The 23,548-nt window shown below is 44.8% G+C and overlaps 1 protein-coding gene across 9 annotated transcripts in view; it reads left to right on the top strand.

The window, feature by feature from the left end:
- The first annotated feature begins 377 nt into the window (after positions 1–377).
- NUP153 (nucleoporin 153) overlaps positions 378–23,548 on the top strand; it is a 74,519-nt gene continuing 51,348 nt past the window's right edge. For 7 of the 9 annotated variants that reach the window (XM_059688714.1, XM_059688713.1, XM_059688716.1 and 4 more), the window contains exons 1-2: positions 379–1,011; positions 20,732–20,957. In XM_059688714.1, the coding sequence (XP_059544697.1) occupies positions 901–1,011; positions 20,732–20,957 (337 nt within the window). In that variant the 5' untranslated portion in view covers positions 379–900. Of the gene's footprint in view, positions 1,012–20,731; positions 20,958–23,548 lie in introns of all 9 variants that reach the window. The other 2 variants (XM_059688719.1, XM_059688711.1) reach the window with 2 other exon arrangements.

Below are 23,548 nucleotides of genomic sequence, written 5' to 3'. Positions count from 1 at the left end.
AATATTGTTTTTTCAACGTTTTTATTAGTTGCTGTCTGATTTTACTAAGTGCTTACTTCTTTCTGCCCGCTTTACCAAAGGGGAGAAGTAGAGTGGAAAAGAGGTTAAATGCCTTTTTCAAAGTCCAACTTTGCAGCTAAGCGTAGTAGGAGGACTGAAGCGCCTGGCTTTGTGCCTCTGCAGTGATCCGCAGGTCTCCTTCCGCGTCTTCCCCACCCCCTCAGCTCAGCGGTTGTCCCGCTGAACTACGTTTCCCGGCGTGCCGCGCGCCAGCGAGCGCGGGCTTGACCAGCCCTTCCTTCTTTCTCGCCAATCATCCAGTCGCGGCGTGATGATGCAAATGCGTCGGGCGCTAACGATGACGGTGTCCTGGCTCGCGACCGCAGCGGCGTGGTTAGCAGCAGCTAAATAGGCGCAACAACGGCGGCGACTGCAGGGACGGCGACGCCGGGGCGGGCGCTGTGCGCAAAGGGGAGTGGTAGGCGGGCGGCGCCGGAGGCTTCAACTGCGGCAGCCACGGCTAGGGCGGCGGAAGGAGGATCCCCATCAGCCGGCGGTCGAGTGAGGCCTAAGCGGCGCATAGAGCCGCCCGCCGTGTCCTCGGCGGGGGATCTCCATAGAGACCGTGACACATACAGAGGAGGGGGCCTGCGAGTGTCTACCGGACCCGAGCCAGCGACTCGGCCTCTGTCGCCGCCGCCGCCTTCCCTGCTGCCCGCGCACATTTTCTCTCCACTCTGCTCGCCGCCTCGCGTTTCCTGGTGTGCCTGTACCCTCCAGTGTGGGCCGCGGGGACGGACTTGTGGGCTGGGGGTGGGCGGGGGGAGGCTCTAAGGCGGCCGCCTCTGCCTCTCCCGCCCCCTTACCCGCCCCGGAGCGGGAAGCAGCGGAGGCTCCGCCATGGCCTCGGAAGCCGGAGGAATAGGAGGGGGCGGTGGCGGCAAGATCCGGACGCGGCGTTGCCACCAGGGGCCAATTAAGCCTTACCAGCAGGGGCGACCAAAGCAGCAGGTACGGGACCCCGACCCCCTAGTGGTTCTGCGGGTCGGGAACTTGGCCGGAGGGAACCGGCGGCCAGGGGCCCTGGCGCCCCACGTGGGGCGGACCCGCGGGCCCGAGGAAAGGCCCGGGCGAGGCAGCGGCAGCCCGGGCCGCTGGGCTGGCGGCGGGAAGTGGGCTGAGACAGGCCGATCCTCGCCGCGCACACGTGTGGTTAGGGCCGCCTCTTCCCAACCCTCCCGGGCTGGGGCTTCCCCGGCCGGCGCATGGCGGGAACAGACGTTCTAGGCCTACGGGGCGCGCTTCTTTCGGTTTTGGCGGGGATGGGAGTTGGAGGGTATTGCTCACGTCCTCTCGAGGGAGAAAGGAAGGAGATGTGGCTGGAGGCCCCTGCGCGAGTTGTTTTCTAGTCTCCTGCGTTTCAATGCTCTTGGGGAGGGAGCTGCCCCGAGGAAATTTGTCTCCGGGGCGCCGGGGATTGGCGGGGGCCCGTTACTCAGAAAGTGGACTCACCTAGGCTCGACCTAGCAGTGAGTTCCTCCTCTCCCCTGCCCGTGTACCCTCCCCAGTCTAAGAGCATTGGTTTAGTTTTGGTTTTTTTCCCCCTTAACCGGGTTACAGTTACCTTGGCACTGGGGCATTTTGAAAGTCCCTCTCTACCCTTAACGTCTTTTATCCGCTGCGAGAGTCTTCCCTTCCCTTATCTGTCCCCGACCCCATCTCCCCTCCACCCCCTGTTATTTTGGAGGTTAGAATTGGCCAGTATGCGTCGTTGACCGGGATGCCACTTCTGATCTCATGCACAAAATATTTTAATATTACGGGGTGTATTCCACAACTTTTGACACGCGGGAATGTTGGTGGTGGTATATTATTTAACCACCGTGTGTGCTCTCGGGTGTTTGAAATTATGAAAAGGAATTTTTCCTAATTGTAAATGAGATAATTGATTCTGAGGCAATTCCATTTTTAAATGTTACTTGTTTGTTATGGGGATTGAGTAGGGAAATGCTAACTTATTTTAATAAAAATCATTTATAAAACTCGGTGATACTAAGGTGGGAAGTGTGTGTTTTAAACTTGTTGAAAAGCAAAAATATATCGAAGAGTCTGATAACTTGTTGCATGCTCTTAAAGGTAGACTTCCTAGATTGCTTTATGCTGGGTGATGATGAATATTGGACACTTTAATGTTTGCTGGTGGTGTTAAGTTGTATCATTAAACAGTTTTAAAAGTAAAGGCTTGAAGGAAATTTTTAATAGCAAAATTGTGGTTTATAATATTTGGTAGCCCTTTACTAACGGTTAGAAGTCTAGGCATTAGTATTATTCCCACCACTTTTTCCCCAGATATGTAAAGCAAGTGCTTAGTATTCAGATTTCTTTGTGAGAACAGGGGTATATGCAGGCAGATTTAAAATTAGAATTCAGGTCACAAGCCTGGCCATTTAACCTAATCCTTTTGTAGAATGGAAGTTAGACACATGCTTTCTGTTTCTCCTGAAGAATAAATGTCTCAGTACTTTCTTAGATCTCCTTAAAAGAAAATTAATACATAAAAAAACACAACGTTTTAAATACAGGTCATTGTCTGCACAGTGTTTAGAAAGGAGCTAATATATTCCAGGTGGCAAAAGTTATCATAGCTTATTTTTAAATGTACATAGATTAAAATCTAAATTTGGGTAAATGATGCCTTAACAGCATAACACCTATCATCCAATCTGTCTTAGAGCTGATATAATTTTAGGTTGTGTAGTTTGTTTGAGAGCTTGATTACTTATTTCCCAACCTAAAATACTTTTAGCTTCTTGCCTCAGCCATTTAATTGAAAAAATACATTTTTAGCTTTTGAATTGGTATTAAAGATGTTTGGGGATTTGTTGATCAATATTGTAGGTGTTACTTAATATTGTCCGAAATTACCAAAGAAAAGTATCCAGGAATATCCAAAATAATAAAATAAGGCGTTTGTTTACTCCTTACTGGAACTTTTGTGGACTTGGTGTCTACTATCCTAGGCTGTCACCTCTGTTTTGCAGCAGCTGCTGAGTCATCATGAGCACCAAGCAACTTCATGACATGGCATGTTTTATATTAATGTTACTTGATTAAGTGTCCAAGGGTTTCTGAGCAAAAATGACATTTTTGGTTACGTAGTAGAGGGTTGGAATAAGAATGAGAGCTCTGGCACTGCTAGTTAATGGATGTTTGCCATTGCCTGTCAGGCCAACTGGCTTGTGCAGTCACGCAGTACCTGGGACTTTTGCATGTGTTCAACTGACTTGTAATTTCCTGTTTTGACTTTTCTGGGTTAACTCTGCTGAAATATATCTAAAGTTTGCATTTTTACTTTTAACTTCTGCTCTTTAAAATGCCATCTTGCTTGAAGTTGTGGAGACAGAAATCCATTGTCTTACTCAACTAACTGAAGTGTAGTAAGATTGTAGAATCATAAGTGAAGAACATCCCTTGAATATTGTAAGTTGATCATTCTCACTCGCCTTCTCAGCCTACTCCCTAATTCTTAGCCCATATGCATTTAGGAAATGGTGTCATTTTTCTAGTTGGGAGTGAACAGGTCACTTAAGAGGATGTGGTTAGTTCTTGTCACCTGTTCAGTCTCCTTTCCAATTTCCTTTTTATGTAGATTATCAGGTCCAGAAAGTGAGCTCTGGAAGGTCAAGCTGCTTTTCTTAATAACCACCACAAAACCCTTGAGCCCATTGGCAAACCAGAACCTTGCCTCTGGAAGAATCTATTGCCACCTCCTGGTGAGAGGGAACTACTTATTTTTGCCCTTTTGGGGGATATGCTTCAGAGGTTTTGTCTTCTGGTTTGGAGCTAAGGGAATCAATCCATTTATTTTATCTTCCTACTAGAGGACCAGTGCACAAAATTTGTGCACTGGTAGGATCTTAATGGCTGATGGCTGTTGGCCGGGTACTCCCTCCCCTTCCCCTGGCCAGCCCCGCCCCCTGGTCGAGCTCCCTGACAAACTTCCAATTTTGTGTACTACATTTTATATAGGAGGATATGTAGTGTTTGTCTAACAGATCACTTCGTGCATTTAGCTATTTCAGAAATAGGGGGAGGAAACCCCTTTATTAAGTAGCTTTGAACAGGAGTCTGGGCAAACTTTCTGTAAAGAACTAGATAGTATTTTAGGTTTGTTGCTGCAAGTTCTTTGTTTTGTTTTTTTATAACTCTTTAAAAATGTAAATACCATTCTTAGCCTGGGGACTGTATAAAAACGGACCAAGAGCTGAATTTGGCCTATAGACCATAGTTTGCCTAACCTGGCTTTATATAACTAGAGGCCTGGTGCACGAAATTCGTGCATGGGGCAGGGGCTGCCCTCAGCCCAGCCTGCACCCTCTCCAATCTGGGATCCCTCTCACAATCCGGGACTGCTGGCTCCTAACTGCTCACCTGCCAGCCTGCCTGCCTGATTGCCTCTAACTGCCCCCCCCCCCCCGCCTGATCACCCCTAACCGCCTTTGCCTGCCGGCCTGGTCAGCCCCAACTGCCCCCCTCTGCCGGCCTGGTTGCCCCTCACTGCCCCCCCTGCTGACCTGGTCGCCCCATGAAGCCTGCTGTTCAGTCGTTTGATCGTCCCTCATTAACCCCCCTACTGGCCTTGTTGCCCCACGCAGCCTGCTGTTTGGTCGTCTGTCTGGTTGTTTTGGTCGTGACATCCCCCTGGCTTTTTATATATTAGGACTAGAGGCCCGGTGCACAAAAATTTGTGCACCGGTGGGGGGGTGTCCCTCAGCCCGGCCTGTGCCCTCTCACAGTCTGGGACCCCTCGGGTGATGACCATCTGCTGTCTGAGGCCTGCTCCCCAGGGGATTGGGCCTAAGCTGGCAATCAGACATTCCTCTGGCAGCCCGGCAGCCCTCAGGGGATGTCCACTTGCCAGCGGGGAGCAGACCTAAGCTGCAGTCGGACATCCTTAGCGCTGCTGAGGAGGCAGGAGAGGCTCCCACCACCACTGCTGTACTGGCAGCCATCAGCCTGGCTTGTGGCTGAGCTCCATGTGGGAGCTCACTGACCAAAAGAGGGCAACTCCTGCATTGAGCGTCTGCCCCCCGGTGGTCAGTGTGTGTCATAGTGACCAGTCATTCTCAGTCTTTCTGCTGTTAGGGTCAGTTTTCATATTACCCTTTTACTATATGGGATAGAGGCCTGGTGCATGGGGGGGAGGGAGGGTCCGGCTGGTTTGCCCTGAATGGTTTCCCGGATCAGGGTGGGGGTCCTGCTTGGGTGCCTGGCCAGCCTGGGCGAGGGGCTGATGGCTGTTTGCAGGCTGGTCACACCCCCTTCAGGGTGGGGGTCCCCATTGGGGTGCCTGGCCAGCCTGGATGAGGGGCTGATGGCTCTTTTCAGGCAGGCCAAGCCTGCAACTGAAGCTCCCAGTCTCTCCTTTTTTTCTTTTTTATTCTGGGATTTATTTACCTTCTGTAATTGAATCTTTGTTGCGGCTCCAGCTCCGAGGCTAGCTGGCTGAAAGCAGGTATCTGGGGTTTGTTTAGCTTCTATAATTGCAATATTGTTGCATCCGGAGCTCAGAGTCGTGCTGCGGCAGGTGGGGAACCTTGGCTTCCTCCATCGTCGGGGCAACCAAGCCTCATGTTCGCCTCAGCTGCGTGGCTGCCAGCTGCCATCTTGGTTGGCAGTTAATTTGCATATCCTGCTGATTAGCCAATGGGAAGTGTAGCGGAGGTATGGTTAATTACCATGTTTGTCTATTATTAGATAGGATGTGTTTGTTGGTTTGTTTTAGTACCTTCCACATGATACTTTGTTCCAAATAAGTATGTTATGCTTGTTATCTGTAGGCCAAAGCATGTTCTTAGTTTTGAAAAGGAGGGATATTTATTTATTATTTATTACTTTTTTTAATCCTCACCTGAGGATATTTTGCCATTGATTTTTAGAGAGAGTGGAAGAGAGAGGGGAGACAGAGAAATAATGATGTGAGAGAAATATATAGATCGGTAGCCTCCTCTATGAATGCAGACCAGGGTCCTGGCTGAGGAGGAGCCTACAACCAAGGTACATGCCCTTGAGGGGAATCAAACCTGGGACCCTTTGGTCTGCAGGCCGACGCTCTATCCCAGTGGTTCTCAACCTTCCTAATGCTGCGACCCTTTAATACAGTTCCTCATGTTGTGGTGACCCCCAGCCATAAAATTATTTTCGTTGCTACTTCATAACTGTAATTTTGCTACTGTTATGAATCGTAATGTAAATATCTGATATGCTATATGTGTTTTCTGATGGTCGCGACCCACAGGTTGAAAACCGCTGCTTATCCACTGAGCCAAACTGGCTAGGGTGAAAAGGAGGGATATTTAGAGGTTGAATACCTAACTCATTCCTGAAGTCACTAAGTAATTTTGATTTTTACTTTATCTTTATTTTCTTCATCTTAGATATTTAATTCTATTCACGGAAATAATAGAAATGGAAATAGTTGATCAGGGAAAAGTGCTATAATGGAGTCAGAGTATTTGGGTTGGGTCTGTGTTCTGTCAGGACTTGGAATAAACTTGTAAATAAACACAAGTTATTTACGTTCTTTGTGCTCTATTTACTCATCTGTAAAGTGGAAATTGTTGTGAGGGTTAAATGAGGTAAGTAAAGCTCTTTGACCAGAGCTTGGCATATAAAGTAAGGACTCATTTGAAATTGTTGTGATTAAATAGAACCTTTTGGTTTATTTTATTTTATTTAAAAAATATATCTTTATTGATTTCAGAGAGGAAGGGAGAGGGAGAGATAGAAACATCAATGAGGAGAGAAAATCGTTGATTGGCTGCCTCCTGCACACCCCTTACTGGGGATTGAGCCCGCAACCCAGGCCTATGCCCTTGACCAGAATCAAACTCAGGACACTTCAGTCTGCAGGACAGCGCTCTATCTACTGAGCCAAACTGGCTAGAGCTATTTTATTTATTTTTATGTTAATCCTCACCCAAGGATATATTTTCCATTGATTTTTAGAGAGAGTGGAAGGGAGGAAATGGGGAGGGAGGAGAGAGAAAGAAAGATCCATGTGAGAGAGACACATGGATTGGTTGCCTCCCGAACTCACCTCAACTGACCGACGGCGCCTGGAATGAACCCAGGTACTTGCCCTTAACTGGGAATGGAATCCTCGACCTTTCCAGGCAAGGGCCGATGCTCTAACCACTGAGTACAGGAACCAGGGCAGAACTTTTTGATTTAAATGTTATAATTGTCTCTGAATGTTGCTGCCTCTTTGTAAAGGTTTTTTTTCCTTTATGTGCTCAAGCTCAATCTTTTATAGGTTCATATTGGATTTAAGGACTGGTTTGTTGAGTGATGAGGCCAAACCATAAACTATTACTACTATCTTAAGTACTTTTAAAGTGTTTTCCTTATAGAAATGCCAGTCGTTTAAGTGTATAGGAAAATAAATTCAGGTATTAAGTTGTTTCAAGCAGTTGTGATGAGAGGCTCTTATGTGTGATATTGTATCAGTTTACTTACTACTTTTTCTAATAAGATTCATGACCGTAAAGCCCACATGTTGTCTCCATTTCCTGGGAAGTCTTCTGAGGAGGCAGTTATCTATTAGTTTGAAGTAAAATGAACACTTTGATCTGGTTTGGCTCAGTGGATAGAGCATCACTAATTAAAACATTTTCATTAGGTACAGCATATTGGAAAGATGTAATGGTCATGGTTGTAATATATTTTTAAAAGATTCTTCTGTTTTGGGAAGCACATACACAATGTTTTGCCACCAGATACAATTTACTTTGTTTACTGTCAGAAACAGGATAGTACAATGCCTTTTCTGTCTATAGATATTTTAGTTTGTCAGTTTGTTAGATTTCACTTATCTTTTTCATTGTGTGATTTAAGAAATAAAATCTTATAGATGTGTAAAAGTGGCAATGTCTTATAGACACATGTGAGTGAATTAAGCTAAATTGCATTAGCTTTTTATTGGGTCTCCTATATTGCTGGCTTGAAGGTCCTTTTAGGGACACCTTTTCTTATCCTTGTTTGATTACTGTTAATTTTCAATACCACCTCTATAATATGGATAACTAAAAATAAGACTAAGCCAGGTCATATTTCTCCTTACTGAAATAATGATAGAGTTTTGAAGGAATTGGAAATGTGTAGCCAATTATAGTTTTTAATTTTTTAGCCAGAATAATTTTTATGCTCATGTTTTTTGACTTGATCTCTTGAAGTTTAGAAGAGAAATGAAAAGTTTGGATTTCAAGTGGCTAGAAAGATTTGGATTAGTTTCTAACAATTAATAGTTTAGATTTGTAGGTTAAATTCAGATCATTATAACTGCATTAGAATTTGAATACTTGATTACTTTAGAATGGCATATATGCTTTTGCTATTTAGTGTTTTTATAATTAGTGTCATGTGAAGTCTTGGGTTGTTAGCTCTTGTTCTTCACTTGGGCTTGGACAGAGCAAGGGGGAACACCGATTAGACAGATTATCTATCTATATTTATCTCTCTCTATATATATAAAAGCCTAAGGGACCATCCGACTGTTCTACCGGTAGCTATGCCACGTAATGACCACCAGGGGGCAGACGCTCAGTGCACAGGCATGGAAACATAGAACAGACTGATGAATCTCAGAGGGGAGGGGGATTGGGGGGAGGGCGGGAAAAGATTAACCAAAGATCTTATATGCATACTAGAGGCCCGGTGCATGGATTTGTGCACAGGTGGGGTCTCTCTGCTGACCTGCGGAGATTGGGCCAAAACTGGCAGTCTGACATCCCCCGAGGGGTCCCGGATTATGAGAGGGTGCAGGCCAGGCTGAGGGACTGCACCAGGCCTCGAGTATCAACACTAATAAAAGAGAAAAATGGTAATTGGCGTACGAGCTACCCTTTTCATTGGCTAATCAGGGCTATATGAAAATTAACTGCCAACTGAGATGGCAGTTAACTGTCAACAAGATGGCGGTTAATTTGCATATGTAGGCACAATGCAGGGAGGCGAAAGGGAAAGCAGGAAGAAGCCCCCTGCCACTGACAGTGATCGGAAACCCAGGGGGGAGCTAAGAGCTGGGGGGCAGGGCAAAGGTGGCCCTGGGGCCGCCTTTGCCCTGCCCCCCAGCCATGATCAGAGAATCAGGTGCCTTTTCCGCTCTGGCCAGTCATAGCAGGAAGTAGGGGTGGAGCCAGCGATGGGTGCTGGGCACGGTCGAAGCTGGCAGTCCCAGGAGCTAGGGGTCCCTTGCCTGGGCCTAAAGCGAAGCCCACGATCGTGGGGCCGCTGCAGCTGCGGGTCCCCGCTGCCCGGGCCGAACGCCTAGGCCAGAGGCATCAGGCCTGGGCAAGGGGCCGATCCTGCGATTGGAGGGTGATGGGGGTCAACGCCTGAGGGCTCCCAGTATGTGAGACGGGGCAGGCTGGGCTGAGGGACACTCCCCCCACACACACACCCAGTGCACGGGGATCAGCGGAGCCGCGAGGCCTCCCGGCACCGGCATCAGTGTGACAGGGGGCAGTGCCCAAACCCCCTGAACCCCCTGATCGCCCTGCGGCTCTGTGTGCGACAGGGGGCGGGGCCACAACCTCCCTATCCGCCCTGCTCTGTGTGTGACAGGGTGCGGTGCCCCAACCCCCTGATCGGCCCTGCTCTGTGTGTGACAGGGTGCGGTGCCCCCCCCCCCCAACGGGTCCTGCTCTGTGTGTGACGGGGTAGAGCCATAACCTCCCCTTCAGCCCTGCCCTGAGTGTGAGAGTGGCGGCGCCCCAACCCCTCTGATGGGCTCTGCTCTGTGAGTGACAGGGGCCAGCGCCCCAACCCCCTGATTGGCCCTGCTCTGTGCGTGACAGGGGGTTGCACCGCAACCTCCCCATCAACCCTGCCTTGAGTGTGACAGGGGGCGGTGCCCCAATCCCCCAATCGGCCCCACCCTGAGTGTGACTGAGGGTGGCATTGCAACCTCCTGATCCTCCCTGCTCTGTGCATGACATGGGGCGGTGCTCCAACTCCCCAAATGGCCCTGCTCTGAATCTGACCAGGGGCTGCACCTAGGGATTGGGCCTGCCCTCTGCCACCCGGGAGCAGGCCTAAGCCAGCAGGTCGTTATCTCCCGAGGGTTCCCAGACTGGGAGAGGGCACAGGCCGGGCTGAGGGACGCCCCCTCCCTCCCCGAGTGCACAAATTTTTGTGCACCGGGCCTCTAGTATATATATAAAAGCCTAAGCGACCGTCCTACCAGTAGCTATGACATGCCCTGACCACCAGGGGGCAGACGCTCAACACAGGAGCTGTTGAGCTGCGGTGACTTGGCAGCTGTGGTTCTCGGGTGATGCACCTGGAACCAGAGAGGAGGGAGCCCGATTCCAGGGTGCGTCACCCGAGAACTGTCCTTTCGCAATCCGGGACCCTTAGGGGATGTCAGAGAGCCAGTTTGGGCCCAATCCCCGCAGGCCAGGCCGAGGGACCCCAATCTGTGCACCGGGCCTCTAGTATGAAATAGGACTTTTAAAAAGTTTGGAAAGGAGAGCCTGGTGGCATGGGAGTTTAGTGGGTAAGGAGAATGTACACAGAAACTTGAAAGAGAACTAAGTCAATTACAGGCCTCAACAAAATAAAGGTACCTGAAAGAGCAGACAGAAATCAGAACAGCTGTGTATTCTGATGGAATGGAGCTCTAGAACCTGAAAACTGAAGATGGATTGTATTTGATATTTACAGTTAGAGATAGCATAGTCTATAATCTGGATACTACTATTTAATAGAGGATCATGTGAAGAAAAGAGTTGAAAAAAATACCTTTTTCATTACAAATGAGTTCTGAGTTAGGATTGTAGAAGAGCCTTGCCCTTCTCACCCTTCTTTCATCCTTGAACTCAGGTTAAATATAATTTGAAAAACTAATATATTCACAGTCCTTATACATTGAATATGTTTAATATGTGTGTAGTTTTGAATTGAATTTATTTCTGATCCCAAATTGAGTGCTTATTATAAATCTCAGTGGCATTTTTAATGTGTTGTGCCACATGCAGAACCCTTAGTTCCTGGAAAGAAAACACCCAGTCGGTTTAACCAGCCCGAGTTTAAACATTCACTCCTTTATCCTTGAATCCAACTTTATTAGTTATGATTATCTAGTGTAAGACTTTGCTTTAGAATTACAAGGAGTATTTTTAAGATTTTAATACACCATTTATTTTGTTGATTTTTCTAAGACCTTCATTAATTTTGCTTTTTTTTAAAATATATTTTATTGATTTTTTACAGAGAGGAAGGGAGAGAGATAGAGAGTTAGAAACATCGATGAGAGAGAAACATCGATCAGCCGCCTCCTGCACATCTCCTACTGGGGATGTGCCCGCAACCCAGGTACATGCCCTTGACCGGAATCGAACCCGGGACCTTTCAGTCCGCAGGCCGACGCTCTATCTACTGAGCCAAACCGGTTTCGGCAATTTTGCTTTTTTTAGTTACTTTTCTGCTTTTCTTTTATTTAGTTGGCTTTGTGTTATTTGTCATTCCAGAGGATGGTTCAGTTTTCCTGTGTTCTTGGATAGCTCCACTTTTTTTTTTTGAGGAAGGGTTATTAGTGTAGCAATAAAAATAATATTTGCTTAAGGTGAAACTATTACAACAAGCAAATGTATTATTTATTTTTAAATTCTAGAATTACTGATGTCCTTTTTAGAGTAGAGATGCATTGTTTAGAAACTTGTCATGGAATATTCATATGTGGGAACGAGGGTGGTTGAGTAGTGCAGTTGTAGATAAATTAAAACCATCTACCAACTGATCTGTGCCTTGTACATACCTGGTGCCTGCCCTCCCAGAACTGATGCTCTAATGGAGGTGATGGACAGACTGTAATTGCCATCCTGCTTGACAGATTGCCATGGTGTAGAAAGTACAGGGCACTGTTGGCACATGCAAGGGAGTGACTGTCCCAGACTTGGAGAAACGTACAATAAGTTATAACTGTGCTTATCGATGAAGCCTCTGAAAATAGGGAGAAAGCTAATCTGGTATAGCAGGATTGAGTATTCAGGACTTACTAGACTTTTACTCTATTTTTCCTTCAAGTTTTTGTTTGTTTGTTTTAAATATCATAAAGCATTTTTTGTTCAGGTTCTCATAGGAAACTGATTTGCCCTATTAAAGACCTGATGAATCTTGTCTCAAGAACTCCTGAAAAGAGAGACATTTTGGTAATATCGTCAAAGGAATCTTATCTTCAATAAGAAAACTGTTCTTCTTTTCTAATTCCCTTCACTCTTGCTCAGTTTTCCATTAGTGGCTGAAGTCTATCTTCAGTACTTCAAAACTCTTTAAAAAATTGCCAGTCAGGGAAGTAGTTCTCCAAATTTACTTCATAGACAGGGTCTCTTACCTCTTTATACTCTCCTGCCCAGCTCTGTGTGTAACGAGATTTCTTTTTCTTAGCAGCTTTAAAATTCTAATATCTGGTAGTTGGTTATTTACTCTAAGGGTAAAGTCTTTAACACTGAAAAACAATAGTTTCAGAGGTATGACCTTTATGTCTGCATTTGGTTTGATTTTCAGAGTAGATATTCATAAAAATTGGTGTAATGTAATTTGATAGATAATGAGATAATCATGGAAATAGGATGGTCTTTTACGTAAAACTTTGTTGTATAAATCTTATACTCAGGGTTATGTTTACTATGGCCTTAATTGGGATAATAGTCATTGAGCTTTTAGAGAATTTTAGTACAGTGGTTCTCAAACTTTAATTGGCATAAGATTTGCCGCAGGAGCTTTAGAAAAACAAGTTTTCATTTCTAACATGCTTGGGTAACACCAAAGCTGCTGGCCTGAATACTTCTATTTGAGGACCACTGTGTTAGTCTTTTTATAGTGACTAGATATATAAGCTACAGAACAAAAAGGTCCCACATAAATTCTCTAATATACACACATGATTAAAGGGGAATTTTGAAGAATAGTTATTTAAAGTTTATTAGATTTTGCATTAATTAAAAAAAGTTACTGAAAGCTTGGTCAGCATGTACCAAGGACACTTCTATATTTGAGTCTTTGCACTTTTTGTTCCCTCAGTTTATATATTTCTCCACTAGAAATTTGCATGTCTCATTCCTCACTTTTTTTCGGTCTTTCCTTAAATAAAATACCTATGCCATTTTGCTTCTCTGCCTTATTTTTTTTTGTCCATAGCACCAAATCATATTATGTTACATCTATTTACTAGTTGTTCATTTGTCTCCCTAACTTAGAATATAAGTTCTCAGAAGTCAGGAATTTGTTCCTTGCTGTCGCCTCAGTGTTCTGTGGCTGACATAGTATGCAACCAGTAAGTATTGATTGAATGAATTGAATGAAGAAAAGCAGTGTCTGCCTTTACAGCTGTGAATTAGATAAGATTCTAAGCCAGCGGTTCTCAACCTGTGGGTCGCGACCCCTTTGGGGGTCGAATGACCCTTTAACAGGAGTCGCCTAAGACCATCGGAAAACACATATATAATTACATATTGTTTTTGTGATTAATCACTATGCTTTAATTATGTTCAATTTGTAACCATGAAAATACATCCTGCATATCAGATATTTACATTATGATTCATTACAGTAGCAAAATTACAGTTATGAAGTAGCAACGAAAATAATTTTATGGTTTGGGGTCACCACAACATAAGGAACTGTATTAAAGGGTCGCGGCATTAGGAAGGTTGAGAACCACTGTTCTAAACTATTCACCAAAATTCACTCTTTTCTTGCCTATTTGTGTATTTTTGCAGAGATAAAAGTTGGATGTAACTTTTGGGTATAATAGTACTTTTCCAAGTGTGGCACATGTGTTCATTGCTGATAAAGAAGATGCATCTGACAACATGGATTACTTTTTAGTTTTCATGTTAATTAGACCAAAAAAATTTTATCAAGTAGGATAGGAACCCACCAAGAAACAGTTCACTCTGGATGGTGCAAGTGGAGGATCTTTAAGAGAGTCTACTTAGAGGTATGCTGGTGGTTTAAAGGAATAAATATAGGATAGCAGGAGTCACAGGGATTAACAGTAGCAGAAGCTGCTACCATCTCTAGTACTGGAAGGATAAAGGGAAGAAATGGTGTAATGAGTGGAGAAGGAGCCACCTTGCTGGAACTGTGGTTTTGGAGAGGGAGCATTTAAGCAGAGAGGGAGCACAGGAAGAAAGACTTCTCTTTTCTCCCCTCCTCTAATATCTGGTGTCCTCTACTATCTCTTGTAGGCCAGTTCTTCCAGAAGCCAGTTTTGTGGGACAACCTATCAAAATGGAGTGAGGGAAGGGCAAGTGAAGACCAGCATAGCATCAAGTCTGTGAATTGATTTTATTGTGTAGGAAAAGCTAAATTTATTAAGAGAAATGAATAGGTAGAAAATCCTATATAATAAAAGCCTAATATGCCAAGTGTCTGACCATTCATTTGACTGGTCGCTATGATGTGCACTAACCACCAGGGGGCAGGTGCTCCCAACCGGTAGGTTAGCTTGAAGCTGGGGTTTGGCCGATTGGGACTGGGCGAGACTGGTTGGACACATCCTGGAGCCCTCCCGTGGTTCCTCCCTGGCCCTGATCGTGCACCGGTGGGGGTCCCTCGGCCTGGCCTGTGCCCCCTCGCAATCCGGGACCCCTCGGGAGATGTTGGAGAGCTTGTTTCAGCCCGATACCCGCAGGCCAGGCCAAGGGCCTCCCCCCCTCCCCCCACCAGTGTACGAATCTGTGCACTGGGCCTCTAGTCATTAGTGCAGGTAAAAAATCATGGCTAATCTGGGGAACACTGGGGAAATAGTACTATAAGCTGCATTGTATTCTGCAGTCCACTATACAGTTTGTTTTTCTCATTCATTTTAGTACTAGAGGCCCGGTGCACAAAAATTTGTGCACTGGCAGGGGAGGGGGGTGGCAGGGGTGTCCCTCAGCCCCACTTGTGCTCTCTCACAGTCTGGGACCCCTCGGGAGATAACCACCTGCTGGCTTAGGCCCGCTCCCTGGGTGGCAGATGGCAGGCCCGATCCCTTGGTGCCTGCCCCGCCTCCCTGGGTTGCGCACATGGCAGGGTCAATCCGGGGGTTGGGGCACCGGGTCGGGTCGCACATGGGATGCCCGGGTGGGCCGGTGGACCGTTGCTGCCCCACCCGACCACCCCGGGTTGGGCCGCACACAGGATGCCCGGATGGAGGCTGGGCAGGCTGGCCAATCGCTGCTGCACTGCCCGGCCACCCCGGGTCGGGTCTCACACGGATGCCTGCCGCCCCGGGTTGCAGATAGGCCCGGATGGCGGCAGAGCAGGCGGGATGGTGCTGTCCCGCCCCACCGCCCCAGGTCGCAGATAGCAGGCCCAGATGTAGGCGGGGCAGGCAGGATGGCACTGTCCCGCCCTGCCTGCAGTATGCAAATTAGCCGCCATCTTTGTCCCACTGATTATCCAATGGGAGGTGTAGCGAAGGTATGGTCAATTACCATGTTTGTCTACTATTAGATAGGATATTTTATTATGATATACAGGGTGGGGTAAAAGTAGGCTTACAGTTCATATGGAAAAGAATACAATCAACACTAATAAAAGAGAAAAATGGTAATTGGCGTATGACGATACCCTTTTCATTGGCTAATCAGGGCTATATGCAAATTAACTGCCAACTAAGATTGGCAGTTAACTGCCAACAAGATGGTGGTTAATTTGCATATGTAGGCACAATGCAGGGAGGCGAAAGGGAAAGCAGGAAGAAGCCCCCTGCCACTGACAGTGATTGGAAACCCAGGGGGGAGCTAAGAGCTGGGGGGCAGGGCAAAGGCGGCCCTGGGGCCGCCTTTGCCCTGCCCCCCAGCCATGATCGGAGAATCAGGCGCCTTTTCCGCTCTGGCCAGTGATAGCAGGAAGTAGGGGTGGAGCCAGCGATGGGAGCTGGGCACGGTCGAAGCTGGCAGTCCCAGGAGCTAGGGGCCCCTTGCCTGGGCCTAAAGCGAAGCCCACGATCGCGGGGCCGCTGCAGCTGCGGGTCCCCGCTGCCCGGGCCGGACGCCTCAGCCAGAGGCTTCCTGCAGGGGCAGGGGCGGAGGCCGCGCAATTGCGGTGCCCCCCGCTGCCACTGCAGGTCCCCACTGCCCGGGCCGGACGCCTAGGCCAGAGGCATCAGGCCTGGGCAAGGGGCCGATCCTGCGATTGGAGGGTGATGGGGGTCAATGCCTGAGGGCTCCCAGTATGTGAGAGGGGGCAGGCTGGGCTGAGGGACACTCCCCCCCCCCCAACACACCCAGTGCATGAATTTCGTGCACCGGGCCCCTAGTACTTAATAAATAATAATGGAAGAATAAACTTTTGCATACTCAAAACTATAAACCTACATTTCTCCCACCCTGTGTTTTATTTATTTTACTATTTTAAAAATATTTTTATTAATTTCAGAGAGGAAGGGAGAGGGAGAGAGAGAGAGAGAGAAACATCAGTAATGGGAGAGAATCATTGATTGGCTGCTTCCTGCATGCCCAACACTGGGAATGGAGCCCCACAACCAGGGCATGTGCCCTGACCTGGAATCTGAACCGTGACTCTTGGTTCATAGGTTGACCCTCAACCCCTGAGCCACACCAGGCAGGCCCTACCCTGTATTTTAATTGTCTGACTAGTGCTCCACATTATGTTTTCTATACATAATTTTATTAACCTCCAATAGAGGGACTTTCCCCTAAAATGTATTGTAATTGTGTTAAATGTATCTAATTTCCTGCTTTCTTTAACTAGAAGGGTGATTCTCAAATTTTAGCATACATCAAAGACATTTGGGAGTGTTTGCTAAAACAGGTGAGCCCTATCTCCTGACTTTTGTAGAGCTGGGATAGAGCCTGAGATGGTGTTGATATTACTGGTAAAGGGACCGCTAGTACTAGAGTATACTGAGCTTAATTTAACTTTTCTTGATTACTTAAGGTCACTTATCATACAAATATATACTGAAGTACAGTCATGTTTTTTTCTTATAATGGTTCCAGGTCAGTTTTATTATCTATTTCTTTTTACTGTCAAGTTCTTTGTGCTCTTACTCACTGTAATTTTCTTGTTCTAAGTTATTGTGGGCTGAGATACATAAATTGGTTAGATTTTAGTTTAGAAAAGAGAAGGTCTCCAAGCAAAGTTCTTTACCTTTAGTTAATGAGCTTTATTATATCAATTTTGACAGTTTAGTTTTGATTACTGATTATTTTCCACAACATCTAATGCTGCCACAGATGTGATCTTTGGTTAAGTATGATATTAATTTAAGTTCTGTACTTGCCTCAGGTGAGTAGGGATCACAGAAATCTCTAATACTTTTAGTAGCTAAACACCTTAGAGGATGTCCACAAAAGGCTTATTTTACTAAATTCTTGCTATAGTGCTTTAGCTAATTTATCATTTCATATCAAATATGTGTCTTACAATTTTCAGGTCTTATTTGAATTGTTGTAGCTTGATAGCATTTTCAAGTCTTTTGAAATATGAGGGGGTAATTAAATATTAAGTATAAGTAATATGTAAAAACAATAATATATGTATGTTTTTTATAAATACTACATTTGGATGTAGGTTTATAATATGTTTCCAAAGTAATTAATACTATGTAACATTAGCATAGAAAAAGGGAACAGTGCAGTTGTGTTTGTAGTAGTGAGTATTCTAGGGCTGCTGGCTTCTTGTGTTACTAGAGAACTTACATTGTAGATCTGTTTAAAATTTTTGTTTGTAGAATACATTGAAAAATAATTACATATTTCCCAGTTCCCTACCCTTTTTTAATCAATAAGGAAAATACGAGCCAAATTCTTGTATCAGATGTCTTCCATCTTTTCTGTTGACAGGATTTTTCAAGGCCTCTTTGTCTTGGGTTTGCTTTCATGGTTGATTTATGTATTCTGCCTTGACTTCATTGTTTTTTGTACCTGCCAACTCATTTTTCCCCTTGCTTGACTTTTTCTCTGAAATTCTACTAATGCTACTTCATGTAGGTCATTGTTGCCTAAAATTGGTTTTCTCACCCCAGTTTGTTTCTGATAGTTTTTTCCCATCATTAGTGATCAAATTATCAGTATATGTTTGTTATATTTTGTAAATTGCAAAGTGCTTTCACATAATTTCATTGGATTTTTATTATAATTCATATCAGGTAATAGCAGGAGGGGGTGTTACTCTTATTTTACCTAGAGTTAATAAAAGTACAGGAAGGTAGTACTGAAACTTTATAGGTCCTGCCAATCTCCACCTATGCTTTTACTCAATCTAGATATAGCATAATAGTTGTGCTTGTATCTGGGGCAAGTTATTTAACTTCAATGTCCCTTCATCCATAAAGTGGAACTATTAATACCAACTTAAAAAAGTATTGTGAGGATTACATTGAATAATATGTATAAACTAGAGGCCCGGTGCACAAAAATTTGTGCACTCGGGGGAGGGGGGTCCCTCAGCCCGGCCTGTGCCCTCTGGCAGTCTGGGACCCCTCGGGAGATAACGACCTGCTGGCTTAGGCCTGCTCCTAAGGGCAGGCCCAATCCCTAGGTGCAGCCCCTGGTCGGGCTCAGAGCAGGGCTGATTGGGGAGTTGGGGCGCCGCCCCCTGTCATGCACAGAGCAGGGTGAATCGGGAGGTTGCGATGCCACCCTCAGTCACGCTCAGGGTAGGGCCGATTGGGGGGTTGGGGCTCCGTACCCTGTCACACACAGAGCAGGGCGGATCAGGGGGTTGGGGCGCTGCACCCTGTCACACTCAGGGCAGGGCCGACGGGGAGGTTATGGCTCTACCCCGTCACACACAGAGCAAGGCCCGTGGGCGGCGGTTGGGGCGCTGCCCTCTATCACCCACAGAGCAGGGCCGATCAGGGGGTTGGGGCGCCGCCACTGTCACACTCAGGGCAGGGCTGATCAGGGGGTTGGGGATCTCCCCCCTATCAGGCACAGAGCAGGGCCGATCAGGGGGGTTGGGGTGCCTTCCCCTGTCACAGAGCAGGGCAGATAGGGAGGTTGTGGCCCCACCCCCTGTCACACACAGAGCCGCAGGGCGATCAGGGCGTTTGGGCGCTGCCCCCTGTCATGCTGCTCCAGGGGCCAGGAGGCCTTGCGGCTCAGCTGATCCTGGTGCTGGGAGGCATATTACCCTTTTACTATATAAGATAGAGGTCTGGTGCATGGGTGGGAGCTGACTGGTTTGCCCTGAAGGGTGTCCTGGATCAGGGTGGGGATCCCCACTGGGGTGCCTGGCCAGCCTGGGTGAGGGGATGATGGCTGTTTGCAGCTGGTCACACACCCTTCAGGGTGGGGGTCCCCACTGGGGTGCCTGGCCAGTCTGGGTGAGGGGCTGAGGGCTGTTTTCAGGTTGGCGGGTGACTGAAGCTCCCAACCGCTCCTTTTTTTTTTTTTTTTTTTTTTTTAATTCTTGGATTTATGGCTGTCACTGGAGCTGAGAGCCCGCTTTAGCTGTGAGACCTCGCTGCTGAAAGCAGGTTTCTGGCTTTGTTTACTTTCTGTATTTGAAACTTTGTTGCGACTCCAGCTCTGAGATCCCGGCTGACTGAAAACAGGTTTCTGGGGTTTTGTTTAGCTTCTATATTTGTAACAATGTTTCTTAGCAGCTCAGAGCCCAGCAGCGGCAGGTGGGGAACGTTGGAGTCCTCCATCACTGAAGCAAGCAAGCCTCCCTGTTCGTGTCAGTAGCCTGGCTGGCGGCCGCCATCTTGGCTGGCAGTTAATTTGCATATCGCCCTGATTATCCAATGGGAAGGGTAGCGGACGTACGGCTAATTACCATGTTTCTCTTTTATTAGATAGGATTGCTTAGAATAGTCCCTAGCACATAGCAAAGCTACACAGAATATTAATACTGATAAACATTTTTTCTCCCTTTAAAAGTTACCATAGCCAAAACCGGTTTGGCTCAGTGGATAGAGCGTCGGCCTGCGGACTGAAAGGTCCCAGGTTCGATTCCGGTCAAGGGCATGTACCTGGGTTGCGGGCACATCCCCAGTGGGGGATGTGCAGGAGGCAGCTGATCGATGTTTCTCTCTCATCGATGTTTCTGACTCTCTATCTCTCTCCCTTCCTCTCTGTAAAAAATCAATAAAATATATTAAAAAAAAAAGTTAGCCATAATAAAATTAATTCTTCAGATTTTCAGGCAATATTTGGTATGAAATTTTACCATCAAAAAGTATCTTATATTGTTTCTTGAGTTTGTTATGATAGATTAGTTGCTTATTGTCTGTCTTTAAAAAAAGTCTAGTTTTTATTTGTCTACATTTTTGTTCTTTTTTTAAAGAATGTGCAATAAAGTAATTGCTTGAAGAAGCTGTTGATGGTATTGTTTATATTGCTTCCTTTAATATGCTGAGATCAAAATGGATGCCTTTTCTTAGATTTTAATATTTTAGTGCATATCTTATTACTAAGTGTAAAACGTTTTGCTTATTCAGTGGCCTATTGGGGTTTCTTGAAGACTCTAGTATGGCCATTAGGGATAATTATTGACTCATGGTTATACGCATATGGGAGAAAGAAAAAGTAGAAATTTGTCTATAGAATTTGTAAAATACCATTATTTCAGCATTAGCCCAAGTAACTGAATTTTAGGAATCTTCGTTGGAAGGGAATACTTGTGTTTTTCTTGGTATGGCTCTTTGTAAATTGGTACCTAAAAAGATAAATTACTAAAACTGTCTCACGTGTTTTTCCCCCAACAGGGCATTCTTAGCAGGGTTACAGAATCTGTTAAGAATATTGTGCCAGGATGGCTACAGAGATACTTCAACAAGAATGAAGATGTATGCAGCTGCTCAGCAGACACCAGAGAGGTACCACAGTGGCCAGAAAATAGAGAAGATGATCATCTGATATATGCTGATGAGGAGAGTGCTAATATTCATGATGGGAGAATCACTCCTGAGCCAACAGTCAGTAATACAGAAGGTAAATAGAACATGAATATTTTTTTATGAATGATAGGCTTTCATGTCTGTGAAAGCCGCAACCTGCACAGCTAGGTTTCAGGATCTAGAAAAGGGCCACACACAAATGAATACACTAGACAAGAAATATGAATTTGGAAATCACGGGGCGCCAGGCAGAGACCCTCTCTCTAGTGGAAAGGCTTCATTGGGGCCCAGACCCTGTTAGCTTTTATTCAGTTTTAGAATACACATCTTGCCCTTAGGCAGGCAGAAAATTCTGGTAGCATCAGACTATCTTAAAGGTCAGTAAATATTAGTAAAGATTTACTTTGAGACTGTTAGGTCAGGAAATTGCTTGAGCCACCATTGTCTTGACAGAACAATTGGTGCATAGCTTTTAGCCCTTGCCAAAGCTCAAGGTCCATCAGCCTTCTGGGTTCCCTGTTTGCACTTTCATGATAGTGTAGATAATGGAGAGCTTCTAGTACATGTCCTAAATATAAATATTTTTATATTATCTGGCTGTGGTAAATTTGGGTAATACATAATCAATGTTGGAGGAGGGTGATTATCAGGTTCAAATTAGGTATCTTTTTTTGTCCGCTTTGTTTATTGACTAAGGCTGACATATCAGCTAAGAGTGCAAGTTCTGATTTAGACCTTGGTTTTGAATTTTCATGCCATCAGTTGTTAGCCATGTGGCTTTGGGCAAGGTAATTTCTCCTCTGTAACCTCATAAATTCTTTTAAAAATAAACGCGAAGCCCTTAGAATAGGTCCTGGAACTAAGGGAGAACTGTATAAATGTTAACTATTATAATGAAACGAATAATGCCTCCCGCAGCACATGAATTTAGGTATGGTATAACTGCAGTTGGCTTCTGTCTTCTCTGCAGCAAGCTCAATGGGGTCATCTCATTAATCTTACAATTAAGTGACTACATTTTAAAGGCTTGAACTTTTTAGGACCCACTTATAGCATTAAGGTGGGGTTTACGAATATTAAAATTACCCATGAAAAGAATATGGCATCTTTGGAAATAATACTCTGTCATTTCACTTTCGATATTTTTTACAGCTTTATTGAGGTATAATTTATGTATCATAGAACTAACCCATTTAAAGTGTACAGTCTAGTGGTTTTTGTATGTTCACAGAGTTGTTCAGCCATCACTCTACTCAGTTTGAGAACATTGGGTGTCTAGATTATTTTCTGCTAGGTGAGTGGAATGAGTTGATGAGAAATCATACAGTCTTTGTCCTTTTGTGACTGGCTTATTTCACTTAGCTTAATGTCTTTGAGGTTCATTCATGTTGTAGTGTATACCAGAATTTATTTCCTTTTAAGGTCTAATTAATATTCCATTGCATATATGTACCACATTTATTCATCTGTCACTGACACTTTGATTGTTTCTACCTTTTGGCTATTCTGAATAATGTTGTTAGGAACATGGTTCAACAGATCTCTTTGAGACCCTGTTTTCAGTTCTTTTGGTTGTATACCCGGAAGTGGAATTGCTTAGGTCATATGATAATTCTATTTTAAATTTTGAGGACAGAGTCTGCACCATTTCATATTTCCTACCAATAGTGCACAAGGGTTTCTCCACATCCTTGCCCAAATGTATTTTCTGCCTTGCTGATGGTAGCTGTCCTAATGGATATAAGGTGGTATCTCTTCTTGTGTTTGATTTGTATTTCTCTAATGATGAGTGATGTTGAGCATCTTTTCATATGCTTGTTGGTCATTTGTATATTACCTTTGGAGAAATGTCTTGTTCAAATCTTTGCCCAATTTTTAATCAGATTATTTGACTTTTTTGTTTTGTGGTTTTTTTATATAATCTGGATATTGGCACCTTATCAGATATATGACTTGCAAATACTTTCTACCATTCTGTGAGTTGCCTTTTCACTCTATGGATTGTCTTTTAGTGCACAAAAGTGTTTGAGTTTGATATAGTTCCATATATCTGGTTTTCTTTGGTTGCCTCTCATGTCTAAAAAATCATTGTCACCACCAACATCATGAAGTTTTTCCATTCTGTTTTCTTCTAGGAATTTTATAAAAGTTTTTTGGTGTTATGTTTAGGTCTTTAATCCATTTTGAGTTAATTTTTGTTTATTGTTTAAGATAAGTGTCCAATTTCATTCTTTTGCATGTGGATATTCAGTTTTCCCGACACCATTTGTTGAAGAGACTGTTCTTCCTCCATTGAGTGGTGGTCTTGGTACCCCAGTCAAAGATCATTTGACCATATATGCAAGGGTTTATTTTTGGGCTCTGTATTCCATTTAATCTATAAAAGTGCTAATTTATATTAACAATTTCCTAATGATGAATGATTGCTTGTGTCCCTTGATTAACTCTCCCCAGTGAATGTTCTCCTAGGCAAATAATTTTAACAGGTCTGTTAAGAACTTTGGACATATTGAAATAACTATTTTAAAGCCTTTGTCTGTTAAATATAACCCTGGCTACTTGGGTTCAATTTCTTTTGACTATTTTTTCTTCCCACTGTGGATAACAGTTTTCTTCTTTTGTGTGTATATCAAGTGATTTTTTACTAAATATTGTCATTTTGAATAATATATGTGGAAATTCCAG

This window comes from Myotis daubentonii, chromosome 3, assembly GCF_963259705.1.
Source record: "Myotis daubentonii chromosome 3, mMyoDau2.1, whole genome shotgun sequence".
NCBI lineage: Eukaryota > Metazoa > Chordata > Mammalia > Chiroptera > Vespertilionidae > Myotis > Myotis daubentonii.
This window is presented reverse-complemented; position numbering and strand designations above follow the sequence as displayed.